This window comes from Oncorhynchus mykiss, chromosome 27 (assembly GCF_057628025.1).
Source record: "Oncorhynchus mykiss isolate SJ-2025 chromosome 27, ASM5762802v1, whole genome shotgun sequence".
NCBI classification, from domain to species: Eukaryota; Metazoa; Chordata; class Actinopteri; order Salmoniformes; family Salmonidae; genus Oncorhynchus; species Oncorhynchus mykiss.
Genome location: NC_143048.1, coordinates 5526978 through 5545729, shown reverse-complemented (window position 1 = coordinate 5545729; position 18752 = coordinate 5526978). Strand labels below are relative to the sequence as shown.

Below are 18752 nucleotides of genomic sequence, written 5' to 3'. Positions count from 1 at the left end.
CACTTTACTATACATTCATGTACATACTACCTCAATTGGGCCGACCAACCAGTGCTCCCGCATATTGGCTAACTGGGCTTTCTGCATTGTGTCCCGACACCCACCACCCGCCAACCCCTCTTTTACGCTACTGCTACTCTCTGTTCAGCATATATGCATAGTCACTTTAACAATATCTACATGTACTTACTACCTCAATTAGCCTGAATTACCGGTGTCTGCATGTAGCCTCCCTACTTTTATAACCTCACTACTGTATATAGCCTGTCTTTTTACTGTTGCTTTATTTTTTTATTTACCTATTGTTCACCTAACACCTTTTTTGCACTGTCTCGGAGCTCTACAGACAATTACTTTGACCTCATGGCTTGGGCTTTGCTCTGACATGCACTTTCAACTGTGCGTCCTTATATAGACAGGGGCCTTCCTTTCCTTATCATCATCATCGTCCAATCAATTGAATTGACAACAGGTGGACTCCAGTCAAGTTGTAGAAACTTCTGAAGGATTGTATAATATATGACTTACATTTGATGTTGCCTCATATCAGTTTGAAAGTGTGCTTCAATAAGGCTGCATTTACCCAGACAGACCAATTTTGATCTTTCTAACCACTAACTGGCCTTTTCACCAAACAATTACCAATAATTGGGCAAAATAACAGACTTTGGCTGCCTGTATAAATGCAGCCTAAATATCACATCTTGACTTAAATATACCACAGGGGCCTCTTCCTGCACCTGCCTTGGGAAGAACCGTGCTTTCCAGCACTCAGACGGCTCCTGTCTGTGTCGAACCGGCTTCATTTTCTACAACAATCTGGATTTCAAGATCTCCAGCTCTGACAGTGAACTGGACTGCCAGCCTGAGGTTAGATTCAGCAATCAGCGTAGTCGGATGCATCTCTGTTTGGCTGCTCGGATACAGATGTAACCACACATGACACTTGTCAACTGTTCCTTATGAGTCTGTGTTTGTATCCTGCTGCGCTAATGGAGGCAATAAGAGCAGGAACCCTCTCTGTGCTGTAGGTGAACAAGCGCTGCAGTGCAGGACAGGTGCGCCTGGCTGCATCCAGAGAGTGTGTCTCACCCTCTCACCACTCCTGTAACGTCACCTGTGGACCTCAGGGAGGGAGTCTGGATGTGGAGATGGGCATGTGAGTACTCTGTCAACACAACAGTCAATGTAATATACTGTATGCCGTTGAGTAGACACTTTTATCCAAAGTCAGTCATGCATGCATACATGGGTGGTCCATGTACCCACCATTCTGGCATTGCAAGCACCAAGCTCTACCAACTGAGCTGCAGAAGACCACATGTCCAATTTGTATCATGTCCAATATTTGTATTTTACTGTTTGCTTATTCAAAACTATCTCTGGTCTATTGAATTAACTGTAATATTGTTTAATGTTACAGTTGTCCAGTCTCCTTTTATCAACCGTCCTGTGTGGCTCAGTTGGTACGAGTGTGGCGCTCACAACACAAGGTGGTTGGTTCAGTCCCCGCAAGGATCACAAATACTATGTACTGTTCAGAAGTTTGGGGTCACTTAGAAATGTCCTTGTTTTTGAAAGAAAATTTAAAAAATTGTCCATTAAAATAACATCAAATTGATCAGACATACAGTGTAGACATTGTTAATGTTGTAAATGACTATTGAAGCTGGAAACGGCTGATATTTTAATGGAATATCGACAGTCGTGGCCAAAAGTTTTGAGAATGACACAAATATTAATTTCCACAAAGTTTGCTGCATCAGTGTCTTTAGATACTTGAATACTGAAGTATAATTACAAGCATTTCATAAGTGTCAAAGGCTTTTATTGACAATTACATGAAGTTGATGCAAAGTGTCAATATTTGCAGTGTTGATCCTTCAAGACCTCTGCAATCCGCCCTGGCATGCAGTCAATTAACTTCTGGGCCACATCCTGACTGATGGCAGACCATTCTTGCATAACCAATGCTTGGAACTGACCACAAGTTCCCAAAGGGATTAAGGTCTGGGGAGTTTCCTGGTCATGGACCCAAAATATCAATGTTTTGTTCCCCGAGCCACTTAGCCTTATGGCAAGGTGCTCCATCATGCTGGAAAAGGCATTGTTCGTCACCAAACTGTTCCTGGATGGTTGGGAGAAGTTGCTCTCCAAGGATGTGTTAGTACCATTCTTTATTCATGGCTGTGTTCTTGGGCAAAATTGTGAGTGATTCCACTCCCTTAACTGAGAAGCAACCCCACACATTAATGGTCTCAGGATGCTTTACTGTTGGCATGACACACGACTGATGGTAGCGCCCACCTTGTCTGCTCCGGACAAGCTTTTTTACGGATGAGAGAAGTGGCTTCTTTGCTGCCCTTCTTGAGACACCAGGTCATCCTCCAAAAGTCTTCGCCTCACTGTGTGTGCAGATGCACTCACACCTGCTTGCTGCCATTCCTAAGCAAGCTCTGTATTGGTGGTGCCCCGATCCCGCAACAGAATCAACTTTAGGAGACGTCCTGGCACTTGCTGGACTTTCTTGGGTGCCCTGAAGCCTTCTTCACAACAATTGAACCACTCTCCTTGAAGTTCTTGATGATCCGATAAATGGTTGATTTAGGTGCAATCTTACTGGCAGCAATATCCTTGCCTGTGAAGACCTTTTTGTGCGAAGCAGGTAACCATGGTTGACAGAGGAAGAACAATGATTCCTAGCACCACCCTCCTTTTGAAGCTTCCAGTCTGTTATTCGAACTCAATCAGCATGACAGAGTGATCTCCAGCCTTGTCCTCGTCAACACTCACACCTGTGTTAACGAGAGAATCACAGACATGATGTCAGCTGGACTTTTTGTAGCAGGGCTGAAATGCAGTGGAAATGTTTTTTGGGGGGATTCAGTTAATTTGCATGGCAAATAGGGACTTTGCAATGAATTGAAATTCATCTGATCACTCCTCATAACATTCTGGAGTATATGGAAATTGCCATCATACAAACTGAGGCACCAGACTTTGTGAAAATGAATATCTGTGTCATTCTCAAAACTTTTGGCCACGACTGTACATAGGCATACAGAGGCAACTGCAAAACACCAGTCTCAACGTCAACAGTGAAGAGGCGACTTCTGGGACGCTGGCCTTCTAGGCAGAGTTGCAAAGAAAAAGCTATATCCCAGACTGGCCAATAAAAATGAAAGATTAAGATGGGCAAAAGAACACAGACACTGGACAGAGGAACTCTGCCTAAAACACCAGCATCCCGGAGTCGCCTCTTCACTGTTAACGTTGAGACGGGTGTTTTGCAGGTACTATTTAATGAAGCTGCCAGTTGAGGACTTGTGAGGCATCTGTTTCTCAAACTAGACACTCTAATGTACTTGTCCTGTTGATCAGTTGTGCACCGGGGCCTCCTTCTCCCCTTTCTATTCTGGTTAGAGCCAGTTTGCGCTGTTCTGTGACGGGAGCAGTGCACAGCGTTGTATGAGATCTTCTGTTTCTTGGCAATTTCTCGCATGGAATAGACTTCATTTCTCAGAACAAGAATAGACTGACGAGTTTCAGAAGAAAGTTCTTTGTTTCTGGCCATTTTGAGCCTGTAATCAAACCCACAAATGCTGATGCTCCAGATACTCAACTAGTCTAAAGAAGACCAGTTTTATTGCTTCTATAATCAGGACAACAGTTTTCGGCTATGCTAACATAATTGCAAAAGGGTTTTCTGATGACTAATTAGCCTTTTAAAATGATTAACTTGGATTAGCTAACACAACGTGCCATTGGAACACAGGAGTGATGGTTGCTGGTAATGGGCCTCTGTACGCCTATGTAGATATTCCATAAAAAATCAGCCGTTGCCAGCTACAATAATCATTTACATCATTAGCAATGTCTACACTGTATTTCTGATCAATTTGATGTTATTTTAATGGACCAAAAATGTGTTTTTCTTTCAAAAACAAGGACATTTCTAAGTGACCCCAAACTTTAGAACGGTACTTACTGTAAGTCGCTTTAGACAAAAGTGTCTGTTCAGTCATATTTGTTTATAAGCAGATCTATTTTATATTAATCTATTCCATGATGTATAGTAGCCCATATACTGTAAATCCCTCATACTTCCAACTCAGTAGCTTAAAGTCTCTCTGTCCTCATCAGCTGCCACTGTGTGCGCTACGTATCAGCAGAGGAGCTATGCAACACCCCGTGTCTGTCCAAACTGCCCCACATCTCTGCCAGGCTCTCCCCAGATGGACAGCTGCTGCTGGGGATCAAAGAGCCAGATGAAAGCCGAGTGTGGAGTAGAGTGAGCACCACCACCGCATGCTTACTGTACAGCCTTATGGCCCTATCCATTTGGATCTTTCTGAGAGGTCACACACTCTCGGGACCTGACCTCCATCACATGACTGTGCCCAAGATTGCTTCAGTAGCCTCAAAACCATGCTGTATGTGCTATAGCCAACTCTGGTGTCGTTGTGATGGCATGACATGTATGACATATGGTAATGTTTGAAAACTAGAGTTAGCTTCAGCACATACAGTATGGACACAGAGATAGCTGCAGTGTGATCAGGGTTGGGGAGTAACGGATTACATTTAATCTGTTACATGTAAGGGATGACAAAAAAATGGTAACTGTAATCCTTTACATCAACAAACATATTGTAATCAGATTACAGATACTTTAGAAAAATGACATGATTACTTCGAGGATTACTTTTGACACTTCTCTGTTTTCTCAATGACATTCAAATCAGCATTGAAAAAAGGCACATTTCTAAGTGACCCCAGTTTAAGTTTGTCAGAGACCACAACGATGACACACCAAATGTGCTTGATGGATCACAGGAAAGGAGCAGGAATAGGCTTTTGTCGGCTACAGTCCAAGCTATGTCTTCCAATGGTGCGACTGCTGTCGGCATCCGAAGATTATCCAACTTGAATAAACGCTTGGTGGTAAGGATGACAGCAGTGGTGTAGTCTACGGCGATACGGATATCACTTGTTATTGATATCTACAAAGCGCATTGATGTGAATCACACTGCTGCTCTCTCATTTAGCTGTTTGCGGCTTACGGATTGTGGTTGTTGTGGACGGCTGTTCACAAATCTAAATGTGTGTTTGAACACAATATTGGTTGAGTTCAAGAAGTTTAAGCTGCCTATCAATCGTTGATTTTGAAACCAATCGACAGCCACTGAAAAATGTGCTCTCTCTCAATAACTGTGTAGTGCGGATCCCGGCCTATGGAATAAAAGTGGGGCTTTAATTGCTCAATCTAATTCATGCCGATAAAAATATAAATCCATAGGCCTAATGGATACATCCTGAAACTCGCACGCTTTTGATAGACTTAAATGGGCAACCTGTAATAATCTCAAATTTGTACTCATCAGACCAAAGGACAGATTCCACCGGTCTGATGTCCATTGCTCGTGTTTCTTGGCCCAAGGAAGTGCTACATCCATTGTTGGACTGAATTATATATATTTTTAATTTTTTTACCTTTATTTAACTAGGCAAGTTATTATCTTATTTTCAATGACAGCCTAGGAACAGTGGGTTAACTGCCTGTTCAGGGGCAGAACAACAGATTTCTACCTTGTCAGCTTGGGGATTTGAACTTGCAACCTTCCACCGCTCTAACCACTAGGCTACCCTGCCGTCAAAAGTTTGGACACACCTACTCATTCAAGGGTTTTTCTTGATTTTTACTATTTTCTATTGTAGAAACAAAACTATGAAATAACACATATGGAATCATGTAGTAACCAAAAAAGGGTTATACAAATGTTTCAAAGTAGCCACCCTTTGCCTTGAAGACAGCTTTGCACACTCTTGACATTCTCTCAACCAGCTTCATGAGGAATGCTTTTCCAACAGTCTTTTCCAACAGTCTATGCTGAGCACTTGTTGGCTGCTTTCCTTCACTCTGCGGTCCAACTCATCCCAAACCATCTCAATTGGGTTGAGGTCGGGTGATTGTGGAGGCCAGGTCATCTGATGCAGCACTCTATCACTCTCTTTCTTGGTCAAATAGCCCTTACACAGTCTGGAGGTGTGTTGGGTCATTTTCCTGGTGAAAAACAAATGATAGTCCCACTAAGCGCAAACCATATGGGATGGCGTATCGCTGCAGAATGCTGTGGTAGCCATGCTGGTTAAGTGTGCCTTGAATTTGAAAAAAATCCCTGACAGTGTCACCAGCAAAGCACCCCCACACCATCACACCTCCTCCATGCTTCTTGGTCGGAACCACACATGCAGAGATCATCCCTTCACCTACTCTGCGTCTCACAAAGACACGGCGGTTAGAACCAATAATCTCAAATTTGTACTCATCAGACCAAAGGACAGATTCCACCGGTCTGATGTCCATTGCTCGTGTTTCTTGGCCCAAGGAAGTCTCTTCTTCTTATTGGTGTCCTTTAGTAGTGGTTTCTTTGCAGCAATTCGACCATGAAGACCTGATTCACACAGTCTCCTCTGAACAGTTAATGTTGAGATGTGTCTGTTACTTTAACTTTGTGAATCATTTATTAGGGCTGCAATTTCTGAGGCTGGTAACTCTAATAGACTTATCCTCTGCAGCAGAGGTAACTCTGGGTCTTCCTTTCCTGTGGCGGTCCTCATGAGAGTTAGTTTCATCATAGCGCTTGGTGGTTTTTGCGACTGCACTTCAAAGTTTTTGACATTTTTCAGATTGACTGACCTTTATTTCTTAAAGTAATGATGGACTTTTGTTTCTCTTTGCTTATTTGAGCTGTTCTTGCCATAATATGTGCATGGTCTTTTACCAAATAGGGCTATCTTCTTTATACCACCCCTACCTTGTCACAACACAATTGATTGTCTCAAACGCATTAAGGAGGAAGGAAATTCCACAAATTAACTTTTAACAAGGCATACCTGTTAATTGAAATGCATTCCAGGTGACTACCTCATGAAGCTGGTAGAGAGAATGCCAAGAGTTTGCAAAGCTGTCATCAAGGCAAAGTGTGGCTACTTTGAAGAATCTAAAATCTAAAATATATTTTGATTTGTTTAACACTTTTTTGGTTACTACATGATTCCGTATGTGTTATTTCATAGTTTTAATGTCTTCACTATTATTCTACAGTACAATGTAGAAAATAGTAAAAATAAAGAAAAACCCTTGAATGAGTAGGTGTGTCCAAACTTTTGAGTGGTACTGTATATATATCCATTGATTCTTGAAGAATATAACTTATAAATGCCTCATGAACTTAGTTCAACTATCACAGTCCATGAGAACCCAACATATGACCGTGTTTTACTCCAATGTTTGTCAACATTGTAAATGTAAACAAACGTTGTATAGCCTCATAATTTCTCCAGGCCCATCTCTCAGCTTTTTACCAGAACAGAGTTGGGGCAACATTTATTGGAATGACTGTAATTCTGATAGAATACATTTTTTTATGTAAAGATGTAATTTAATCGTATTATTATATGTAGTAGAAAGCGCTGGGTTAGAAGAAGCCTACGTAACCAACCCATAAAGTAAAATGTAACATCCATATATGGCCAGTGATCTAAACGTTAACATTTATCCTGCAATAGATGTTGTTCAATTGGTAACATACATTTTTGTAATCTTCTAATGCCTCTTAAGGGGTAAATCATCTTAAAGTAACTGAATGTAATCATATTACGTTACTGAGTTTAGGTAATCCCAAAAAGTTACATTACTGATTACAATTTTGGACAGGTAACTAGAAACGGATTACATTTAGAAAGTAACCTACCCAACCCTGTGTTTGACGACTTGACTCTTAAAGCTGTTGTATCCATGGGATAGCCTTGTGGTGAAGAAACGTAGTATGGATCAGAGTTGGGGTCAATTCCTTTTCAATTCAGTCACTTCAGGAAGTAGACTGAAATTCCAATTCCTAATGTTTCCTCATAGGAGAGCATTTGGGGAAAATTGGAATGGGAAATTGAATTTCAGTTTAAGTCCTAAATTGACATGGAATTGACCACAATAGTGGTTGAACGCAGGTGTGGATTTATATGTATTATTTACACGGTAATACAGCAGACAAATACAATCATTTATTATTATCCATTTACTCCAATTATCATTAGATCCTTAATGACATGTATCCTTTCTTTCCTGTAGAAAATGATGGATGTTTTGGGACCAGACGTCCACGTGAAGAACATTGGAAACATCCACTTTGTTCAATTTGATTCTGAAGGTGTATTTGGTTGGATTCTGATGGACCGAAATGTTATTGAAATGACCCTGACAGGTAATTGGGTTTGATTGAATAAAGTCAGTTTCTGTTATATGTATCTAAGCCATTTCTTAAAGGAAAGCTGTATATTTTCAATAGTTCATTATTTGCCTGCAGCAGAGCCAATCGAATTTATTGACATGCGATCAAGGAAGAGGAGGGATCTAGAATCCAAGGCAGAACTTCTACACTCCGATGTCCTCCCTCGTATCCCCAACCCCATAGCCTGCCTCTCCTCCAATGACATGCTCATCTTCCAGCTCACCATCAACTACAATGGTATGTCATTTCTTTCAACCTGTATTTCAAACATTCCCTTGGACTCTAACTTAAAGTTCACTTGTTTGAAGTTCTTGCTTATTTCTTTAGTAGTCCAATCTGTTTTTGTGTTTGTTTGCTGGGTGTTTAGCGAAGTCCATAATCTCCTGGCTAGCATGTAAGAATGCTAGTGGAAACGGATTGTATCATCTTGAGGTAAACTTCATAAAGTTAACTATCCCTTTAACTATTCTGTTTGGCGACATTCCTATTTTATTACAATTCATTTTCAAACCAGACCGTCACCTCAGCCACTTCCCAGTGTACCAGAAAGACCATCTATTCAATAGCAACCCTAGCTGGGACTTTGGGGCCTTCCGGCGGCTAGAGCGACTCATGAAGCAGACTCAGTTCAACTCTACCAGGTATGAAGGTACCTAACGGCCTTTAGTCTTCAGTTAGGTCATATTAGATTCACATTAGCAATGTAAAGCATTTGTTCTCTAATTGTGGCCGTGCCCAAAATGGCACCCTATTCCCTATATAGCCCAAAGTAGTGGACTGTATAGGGAATCAGATTTTCTTACTGACTCTTCTTTTACCATATGTATGACCACATGTTCTCTGAGACAGGGAAGTATGTGAATGGGCTCTGGGCAAAAGTAGTGCACTATATACAATCTTAGGGAAGAAAGTGCTATCTAGAACCTTGAAATGTTCTTTGGCTGTCCTCATAGGAGAGCCATTTGAAGAACCCATTTTGGTTCCAGATAGAACCCCTTTGTTTCCATGTAGAACAATTTTGGGTTCAATGTAGAACCCTTTCCACAGAGGGTTCTACCTGGAACCAAAATGGGTTCTTCAATGGCGTGCTTTTCAGATTCGTCTCCTCTTTTCCCATTAGATTTGCACACGTGTTCTCAGAGACGGGGAAGTATGTGTTCCTGGACAACGCCATTCCAGAGTGGAGTCTAGTGGTGGTGGTCAGTGAGAGAGGGACAGAGTGTGACCCCACTGCAGCCGTTTTCCAGCCCATGACCCCCGCCCAACTGGTCAAGCACGGGGTCATCAAACAACACCGGCTCAACCTGCTGCCTGACTGGGGCGCCATCGTAGGTGAGGTACACTCTGTGTGCATTTCAAATGCCACTCTAATTCCCTATTTATGGTGCATTTCCTCCATGTTAAACATCTTCTCACAAAGCAACTGTTTGGATTATTCAGAGGTTGTAGACACGTCTCTTTTCAAGTCCCAATAATCACCCTGCTTGATGAAAACACAATTCTCAAAATATCACTAGTGCTTAAAACCCAAAAGGCTGGAGTGACATCTATGTAAAAACACCGTTAGTGCACTGCTTTTGATCAGGGCCCACAGGGCTCTGGTCAAAAGTAGTGCTCTCAATAGGGTATATGGTGCCATTTGGGATTCAGCCACTGACCGTTCACATCTGAAGTGATATGTAATCAATAGCAACACATAAAGAGAGAAGAGAAATCAAGGCACAGCCCCATAGTAAAGAATCATAGACTGATTCCTTGGTGGGGATCGATTTTTAACGTGCATTATCACCCTCCTGTTTTTCTTTGAATTGATTGGTTAACAATTTATTTTCCCCACTGTGTTTAAATTCTGTGTTCCGCTTCACCATGCCATTGATAACCAGTTCATACGCAGTTTGTCATGCAGCAAGAGAGAGCTAGTGTAGGTACTGCTGAGCAGAAAAAAAGAGAGGGAGTACAGGCTGCTTTGATTCTGTGGAAAAATACCAACGGTATCAAAAAGATGGTCAATGGTTGAAAGGGTCTGAATAGACTTAAGAACAAGTTAATTGGAGCCTTGTCTCTTCCATCCAGTAAACCTGAACGACAGTAACAAAAAAAGTACTATAGAGCAGGGTTTCCCAAACTCGGTCCCGGGGGCCCCTCTTGGGTGCACGGTTTGGTTTTGGCCCCCCAGAACTACACAGCTGATTCAAATAACCAACTCATCATCAATCGTTAATTATTTGAATCAGCTGTGTAGTGGTGGGTCAAAAAACAAAACGTGCACCCATGGGGGGGGTTACCATTCTCTGGTTACCATTCTCTGTCATATGGCATGACACACTTTACACTACATATTGTAGCCATGTGTATGCCAGTTCCTCCACAGGAAAATAGGGTTAATTGAATATGAATTTAGGGTCTTTTTACCTCAAACAAGACCCCCCAAAAAAAAAAAAATTTGTTGCCGACCATCTCAGATTGTTCCAATTTGGGTGCAATCAAGTAGCTTAATTTTCTAAAAATTGTTGCAGGAATGTTTATATTGTCTTTTTTTTTAACTACAGAAACCTTTAGAACAACCTGATATAGTGGGTGTCATGGCTTGCTGAATTGACGTGGAATGAATGACTCATGAATCTCCTCACTGTAGGTGTCCTGAGTCTCCTGCTTGTGCTGATCCTGGTGCTCACCACCACAGCTCTGGTTCTGAAGTCCAGTCGGGCCAAGCTGGTGTGCCAAGGCAAACTGAGGCCTAAGTGGCGGAGCCTGGGAGAGCCAATCCCTCCAGTGGAATACGTCTACAGTGGAGAAAGGTCAGCCAGACGCAACCAAACGATCAATACTGGTTTATTCTATTAGCTTTTATTAGCTTGGCTAATAGCTTTCAGGGAGTGGGCCAGCCATTTATCTGATATCTGATCTTACCACAGTTATGATTGAGAGTTGGTAGATAGCAGGGAATGGCTCTACTAATAGCTCTCTGGTCAGAATTCAATCATGGCAGATAATAGGTTCTCTGAATTGTATTTTCAGAGGTGTATTTGATTTGCACTGCAGCATGCCCCTTACAAATCAGCAGTCCTGTGGCATGACCCATTCAATTCTGATGGTGAGCATGGCTGAGAAGTCTTTAGGTGCATCATGCAACAGGACTGTTGTTTTTACAAATCAGGTCAACTCCATCCATCTGACCGGGGACACCTTGCTGTGCAAGTGAAACTCTGCTCTGAAAACCTCCTTCCGAAAAAACATCTAGAATGATTGACTTCTCTCTTTTGTTTGTGTCTCAGCCTGAATGGCCAGGGGGTGCTGGGCTGCAGGGGAGTCGGAGAGGGGGCTGAGGCTGAGGAGCCTGCAGTCTGCCGTGGAGGAGGTGACTAACTCAGATTACTCACTGCATTAATGATGATAGGTTCATAGTCATGATGGGTTAATGCCCATCTGCGCCGCAATTTCAAAACCACCCATGGTACATATACGGTCACGTACAAGGTTATTTACCCCCACTAGATGAATAGTTGAAGTTTTTGATTGTACTCATAGTCACTGAAATACCATTGGGTAAAGGGGTGGGAGAGAACCTAGTGGTTAGAGCATTGGGTTGCTGGATCAAATCCCTGAGCTGACAAGGTAGAAATCTGTCGTTCTGCCCCTGAGCAAGGCAATTAACCCGCTGTTCCCCGGGTGCCAAAGACGTGGATGTCGATTAAGGCAGCCCCCCCGAACCTCTCTGATTCAGAGGTGTTGGGTTAAATGCGGAAGACACTTTTGAGTTGTACAACTGACTAGGTATCCCCCTTTTCCTAATGGTTTCAGGAGTATTTTGCTCTGCCATTTCCATTTTGGATCGATTATCCATTTTATACCCAAAATCCAACTCAAGGATGACAACAGTGCTAAACCACGATAATGTACTAGCGAGGCTATTTCCCTCTAGATCAATGAAATGTTCAGTAGTCTCGCGTTGGAATTTCAAGTTATTTTTAATTCTCCACAAATGCTACCCAAGGATACATGACTGGGAAGTTTGATCTGGAGGAATTCAACGTGAAAACTCTCTACGACAAGCTGGAGGATCAGAACCTGCATTTGGCGTCCCAGCTGGCCAGGCACCGCAAGGACACCCAGGAGTTCTACCGGAATATCTGTCAACAAACAGATGCCCTGAGGGTAGGACAAATATGGCACAATAGAACAGGGGAACGTAGCAGACCTGAGTTCAACCACTATTTGAAATCTTTCAAATACTCTAGCCTGCCTGAAGGGCCAGGTTGGGCAAGGTTAGCACTTTTGGGACTTCTCTGTTGGTTCCATTGCAACAGCCATGGTCGATTAAACACAGATGAAGTGTTTGAAATCATTTCAAGTAGTATTTCAACCCAGGTCTAGAAATAGTCCCCCGAGAATCTGTAAAGTGACGGAACATAAACATACATTAGACCTATCGGTCCTTTGAACGGCGTGACTAGTGGTTTTTATGTTGTACTAGGATGTTCTGGAGAACATGGAACCCAAAAAGTTGAGTCTGTTGAAAGAACTATTGGAACGCGATGCCTTGCAGAATGAATCATACACCAACACGGATGCAGACGGGGATGGACATATCCAATCAACAAAAGGTAAGGCTTAATGGTGTCAATCAGTGGCAAATAACACATTTACTGTAAAATCATCTGCCTACAGAGATAACGTCTCAGAGATAATGTAAAGTATTGCTTTGCTATACTATGACCAGCATTTGATCCAACACAGATTTGAGACCAGCTCACAGCGATGGGCCTTTCAAGGCAAATTTCCCTTGACGTTTGCAGAAATCCCTTTCTACTGTAAACTTTGTGGATGTCGGCTCAAGGCAACTGCAGTGCACAGGTCTTTTTTCTGCGTCTATCTGAATCCCAACCTTTGACCTGTCATCAGATGCGTCAGTGGTGCTGATGGGAGCTGTAGTCAGAGCTTTGGAGGCAGTCCTGTACAGACTTAGTGGAGAGAGCTGGCAGCAGCATGACATGACCGCAGCACACTGCCACACAGACACCAGGGAGTGTGAACTGCACACAGGCTACACACAGGTAAATGGCTATCACATCCAAAGGTTATATATATATATACACTCGGTCGCCAGTTTATTAGGTACACCACCCAGTTCATGTGGCCATGGCTTTCTATATAAAGTAGGTAGGCAGGCATTCAGACATTCAGTTACTGTTCGATTGAATGCTAGAATGGTCAAAACGAGTGACCTAAGCAACTTGTGTGTGGTATGATCGTCGGTGCCAGGTGCGCCGGTCCCAGTATCTCAGAAATTCCGGCCTCCTGGGTTTTTCACTCATGGGTGTCTAGGGTTTACAGAGAATGGTGAGACAAACAAAAAACATTCAGTCAGCGTCAGTCCTGTGGGCTAAAACAGTTTGTTGATGAGAGGTCGAAGGGGAATGGCAGGAATCGTGCAAGCTATTAGGCGGGCAACAAACAGGCAAACAACGGTACAACAGTGGTGTGAAGAACGGCATCTCGGAATGCATAACTCGTGGGTCCTTGTCACGGATGGGTTATTGCAGCAGAAGACCACACCGGGTTCCACTCCTATCAGCTAAAAACAAGAAGAAGCGTCTCCAGTGGGCACAGTAAGGTCCCTTGACACCAGTTGAGCAATGTTTACATGCCCAAAGAATTCAGGGTGTTCTGGAGGAAAAGGGGGTCTGACCCAGTACTAATTGGGGGTACCTAATAAACTGGCCACTGAGTGTAGCTTGTAAGGCTTAGTATCAGACAAGCACCCCATTGTAATGTAATAATGACAAATGCCATTTAGCAGACACTTTTATCCAAAGCGTGGATGTGTTTTTAGCGTATGGGTGGTTCAGGGAATCGAACCACGTATCCTGTCAATGCAGGCGCCATGCTTTACCACCTGAGCTACAGAGGACCACCACCATTCACCAGCATACCTGTGTTTACATTCAAAGGTTGTCTTTGACAATCTAAAGGAATATGGGATATGGATATTGTGAATACTAGACCTAGATTATTTCTAACTCTTCGACTAATAACTCATCATATTATTTCGGTTTTTAGTTTTCCTCAGCCAACATGACCAAACCTGCATCAGGCCATGAGACAGGACCACCACCTCATGATCTAGGTAGGATATAGACACGGTTCAAATCGTTCCCCTCATGTACACCTGTCGTCTTATTCACCAGCTGTCAGTATATTTCCACACAACTTCCTACATGAATGATTAGAAGAGCCAGGCATATTGCGAGAATATGTTACCTCAGTCCACTGTAAATTCAGTAGAGGGTGTTAAGTTATGAAGTGAGGAGACAAGGGCACCGTAGTCAGGTCACATCTAGGAACAGTGGTTTTGTTTATTCAACCTGAATGACTTTAATGCTTTTCAACACAGTATTTTTTTAAACTCGGTCAACTTGCAGTGATGAAGTGGGACGTGCGACTACTCCCACACATACAGGACTTTGCAGTGTTGTGTATTAACTTCCAACTTATCTTCTGCTCTTCTGTACTAGTACACCTACAGAGCACAGCCCCCTGTCTGAGTGAGCAGGACCTGTCCAAACTAGTGGCCATGACTCCTCTGTCCAGGACCCTGCAGGAGATACAGGAGTCCCTCCAGAACCTATCTGGTGTAGACAGAGGTTAGGGACAGCTTGAACCGCTCTAATGCTCCATGTTTCTCTTCTCCCGAGAGAAGAGATAATCCTCTGTAACTGTTGACTGAAATGTTGGAGATAACAACTGGGACTCGAGACGGATTAGAGTCCAAGGCAATATTGACTAGAGTGCCCATCATGGGCTATGGTCAATTGTACTGTAGATCAATAAATGCCGCATGTTGCTTTTATTCACAGTATACAGTACAAGTCAAAGGTTTGGACACACCTACTCATTCAAGAGTTTTTCTTTATTTTTTTTCTATTTTCTATATTGTAGAATATCAGTGAAAACATCAAAACAATGAAGTAACACATATGGAATCATGTAGTAACCAAAAAAGTGTTAAACAAATCAAGATTCTTCATAGTAGCCACCTTTTGCCTTGATGACAGCTTTGCACACTCTCTCAACCAGCTTCATGAGGTAGTCACCTGGAATGCATATCAATTAACAGGTAGGCCTTGTTAAAAGTTAATTTGTGAATGTCTTTGGTCCAATTTGGTCCAATCAGTTGTGTTGTGACAAGGTAGGGTTGGTATACAGAACATAGCCTTATTTGGTAAAAGACCAAGTCCATATTATGGCATGAACAGCTCAAATAAGCAAAGAGAAACAACAGTCCATCACTTTAAGACATGAAGGTCAGTCAATCTGGAAAACTTAAAGAACTTTGAAAGTTTCTTCAAGTGCAGTTGCAAAAGCCATCAAGCGCTATGATGAAACTGACTCTCATGAGGTCTGCCACAGGAAAGGAAGACCCAGAGTTACCTCTGCTGCAGGATAAGGATAAGTTCATTAGAGTTACCAGCCTCGGAAATTGCAGCCCAAATAAATGCTTCACAGAGCACAAGTAACAGACACATCTCAACATGAACTGTTCAGAGGAGACTGTGTGAATCAGGCTTTCGTCGCTGAATTGCTGCAAAGAAGCCACTACTAAAGGACAACAATAATAAGAAGAGACTTGCTTGGGCCAAAAAACACGAGCAATTGATATTAGAGAGGTGGAAATCTACCCTTTGGTCTGATGAGTCAAAATGGTCAAAATTGTGATTTATGGTTTCAACCGCAGTGTCAACTGGTACTGTATATCTGCTTAGCTGACTAGTACAGTACACTAATGATGTCCTCTGACGTTACAGTTTGTATTCCAGCCAGGACTGACAAGACCACAGAGGACCCAGCAGTGCACCTGATTCCCGTTGCCCTGGACAACCTCTCCCCACAGCACTTTGCCATCTTCCTGTTCGGCTGTCATGTTGTGAAACTGCTTTGCAACACCCAAATCTTCCCCCCTGTTTTGCTGCTTCTGTCCAAAACGGTTCCTGTCTCAGCTTACGAGGGCCTGGTGTCACACTGCAGTGGGGACTTTTATTTTGACACAACCAACCAGATTCTGTATCTCTGTGAGGCAAAGCTTGAGAGTGTGGGACAGTTTATTGCCACTCTCCTACAGTCTATGGCCTATATTGCTTCAGGTAAATAGATAATAATGTTGTGAAGTATGGTCACATTTTAAGCGTATGAATTTTTACTTTGGATTTTTGTTGTACTATTTTGTTGTTGATGTTCTCCCACAGTAGGTTTATCATGTCCGTTTAATGCCTTTTATTAGGTTCCAAGCCTGAAAGCTTCATGCAAGTCCTCCATCATGCCATCTCTGCTTTGAGCCTTCAGTTGTTCAACGCCTCTTTCAGATATGATGCAAACAAGGTAAGAGGCCTTGGAAGTTTCTGGAACCCATTGATTCACAGGTAAATACACTGTACTGTTGAGTGCAGCAAGCAGACTTGTGTCTTACTTTTACAGGCCAAGAGGGACACCTCACTGACCTCAGACCAGTCTCCTGGGAAGTTAGTAGAGGACTTTCTCAATGTCCGTGTCCCCACTGAAAGCCAGTTCACAAGGCACCTCTTGTCAGACAGGTTTGTGTTGCACTTTTGACAATGACTTTCATGAAAACATTTACAAACTGTTTACAATCCTTTACCATTTTATTTTAGACTCCAACGATATAAGTATTTCAATGTGGAGCAAATCATGCGGGATCTTAAACAGTTTCCAGCAGAGGACACTGAAAAGGGTAACCTGTTTTGATCATATTTAGGTCTATATCATATGCATGTACTGTGAAAACAGTAAGAATGTGTTGATCTGTATTGAACTATATTGAAATATGTATTACAAAAATATATTTAGGCACGTATTGTATATTGTCCTCAATCTATTTTTCAGGACCTCCACAACAATGTTTAAGAACACCCGTCCAAGTAAGTTTTGCTGACCGTTCCACCATATTTTCCTGCAGTGAACTTCCACATTGAGCCATTGTACTGTACATATTGCTTAATTTACTTCACAATCCCCTCAGGAGGATTATTGAGTTGATGGTTGTTTGACCCTTCTCTCTGTTGAAGGCTCACTGTTTGGAGAAGGAGATGGACCATCTGAATGAGGTTTTCCTGCAGCTCAGCGTTCAACTCCAGAAGAGAACCCAGGTGAAGACGTGGCTGAAGCAGAGACGGCAGAGCTTTGACCAAACCTTCAAATGTTTCTGGTTTGCATCATAGGCCTTTAGTTAATTGAACATTTGGAATTCTAATGCTGTGGTGACTCTCTCTCTCTCTCTCTATCTCTCCCTCCGTCCCTTCCAGGGCGCAACAGCCGAGAAGGCCCTGAGTCGTAATGGAACAATGATGTTAGAGCTGAAGAGACGGTATGTATCCCAGAGGCTCGACGAGCTGCAAATCATATTAAATGGGATGAGCCGGCGCCAGCTAGACGGCCACAGTCCAGAGGAAGAGGAGCAGACCCGAGATCACCCACACCCAGAGCCAGACAACTATAGATCAGACGGTCAGGAGGAACACGATCATTCTCCAGACCAGGAGGACCTAGACAGCAGGGTACCAAAGAACCATAAACTAGAAAATAACCAGAGCCCGTACAATCAGGAAGTAGAAAGCCAGGGACCAAGCAGTCAGATGACAAGCATGGGTAAAACAGGCTTCGAAGAACTAGATGTATGGGAATAAGCCAGTTAGAAGCATGTGAAAATGGGATACTACTGAAGTGTGTGGTTTTGGTGTGATTTGTCTCATGATTTTGTAGATTACGTGTACAGTTTAGTGTATGGTGTGAATAATAGATGTATAATAGGTTCAGCACATGTGATTTAATCAAACTGATCATTTTCTTTGGAGTGATATTTATTAAAGATATGAATTATGCTTGTGCATCGCTTTTATCACAATGTCACCAGGTAGAAACACTTTCCAGGTCATCACGCTCCATGTCTTTCAGGCTTCAGCCACCATTGTCAAATCAAAACATCACCGTTTCATTGGATGACCACTCGGCTCTGGTGCCTGCTTCTCTTTGTTTCAACCCAACATCTTTGTACGAAGTGACCCAGAACCTTTCGGGAGTATTTATGAATATTTTATGACACAATATTCTTTCTTCCGTTTGTGGTCATTTCCCTCTCTCTCTCCGAGCAGCGGTAAATGTATCATCATCACTCCAACCCCTGGACTCGTTCCGAGCTGAGTAATCTAGACAATATAAGAGCTGCATGATAGTTCATCCACAGGGCACTCTGCTAATAGAAAGGGTTTAGACTGTGAGCAGATTGAGAAGGTCAGCTGGACCAATCGTCAAAGGCTGTCAGTATCAGTTCCCACGACTTGGTGCCAAGTCCCGGGTTTAAAGTGTGGTGATTCCCCATCGAAAGTGCCATTGCCTGACAGCCCCTATCGCGGAGATTAGAAACAATGTCTCACTGAATATCACATCTC

General features: G+C 42.7%; 1 protein-coding gene across 1 annotated transcript in view; it reads left to right on the top strand.

The window, feature by feature from the left end:
• Positions 1–18184, top strand: part of LOC110507371 (uncharacterized) — a 90375-nt gene extending 72191 nt beyond the window's left edge. The window contains exons 80-100 of the mRNA XM_090223446.1: positions 725–870; positions 1032–1159; positions 4144–4291; positions 8133–8265; positions 8368–8529; positions 8807–8933; positions 9413–9624; positions 10928–11090; positions 11568–11650; positions 12287–12447; positions 12767–12896; positions 13195–13346; positions 14353–14419; positions 14673–14936; positions 16098–16433; positions 16571–16668; positions 16765–16880; positions 16959–17038; positions 17191–17225; positions 17373–17453; positions 17610–18184. Coding sequence (XP_090079572.1) covers positions 725–870; positions 1032–1159; positions 4144–4291; positions 8133–8265; positions 8368–8529; positions 8807–8933; positions 9413–9624; positions 10928–11090; positions 11568–11650; positions 12287–12447; positions 12767–12896; positions 13195–13346; positions 14353–14419; positions 14673–14936; positions 16098–16433; positions 16571–16668; positions 16765–16880; positions 16959–17038; positions 17191–17225; positions 17373–17453; positions 17610–17990 — 3203 coding nt within the window. The 3' untranslated portion in view covers positions 17991–18184. The remainder of the gene's footprint in view (positions 1–724; positions 871–1031; positions 1160–4143; positions 4292–8132; positions 8266–8367; positions 8530–8806; positions 8934–9412; positions 9625–10927; positions 11091–11567; positions 11651–12286; positions 12448–12766; positions 12897–13194; positions 13347–14352; positions 14420–14672; positions 14937–16097; positions 16434–16570; positions 16669–16764; positions 16881–16958; positions 17039–17190; positions 17226–17372; positions 17454–17609) is intronic.
• Positions 18185–18752: the final 568 nt, after the last annotated feature.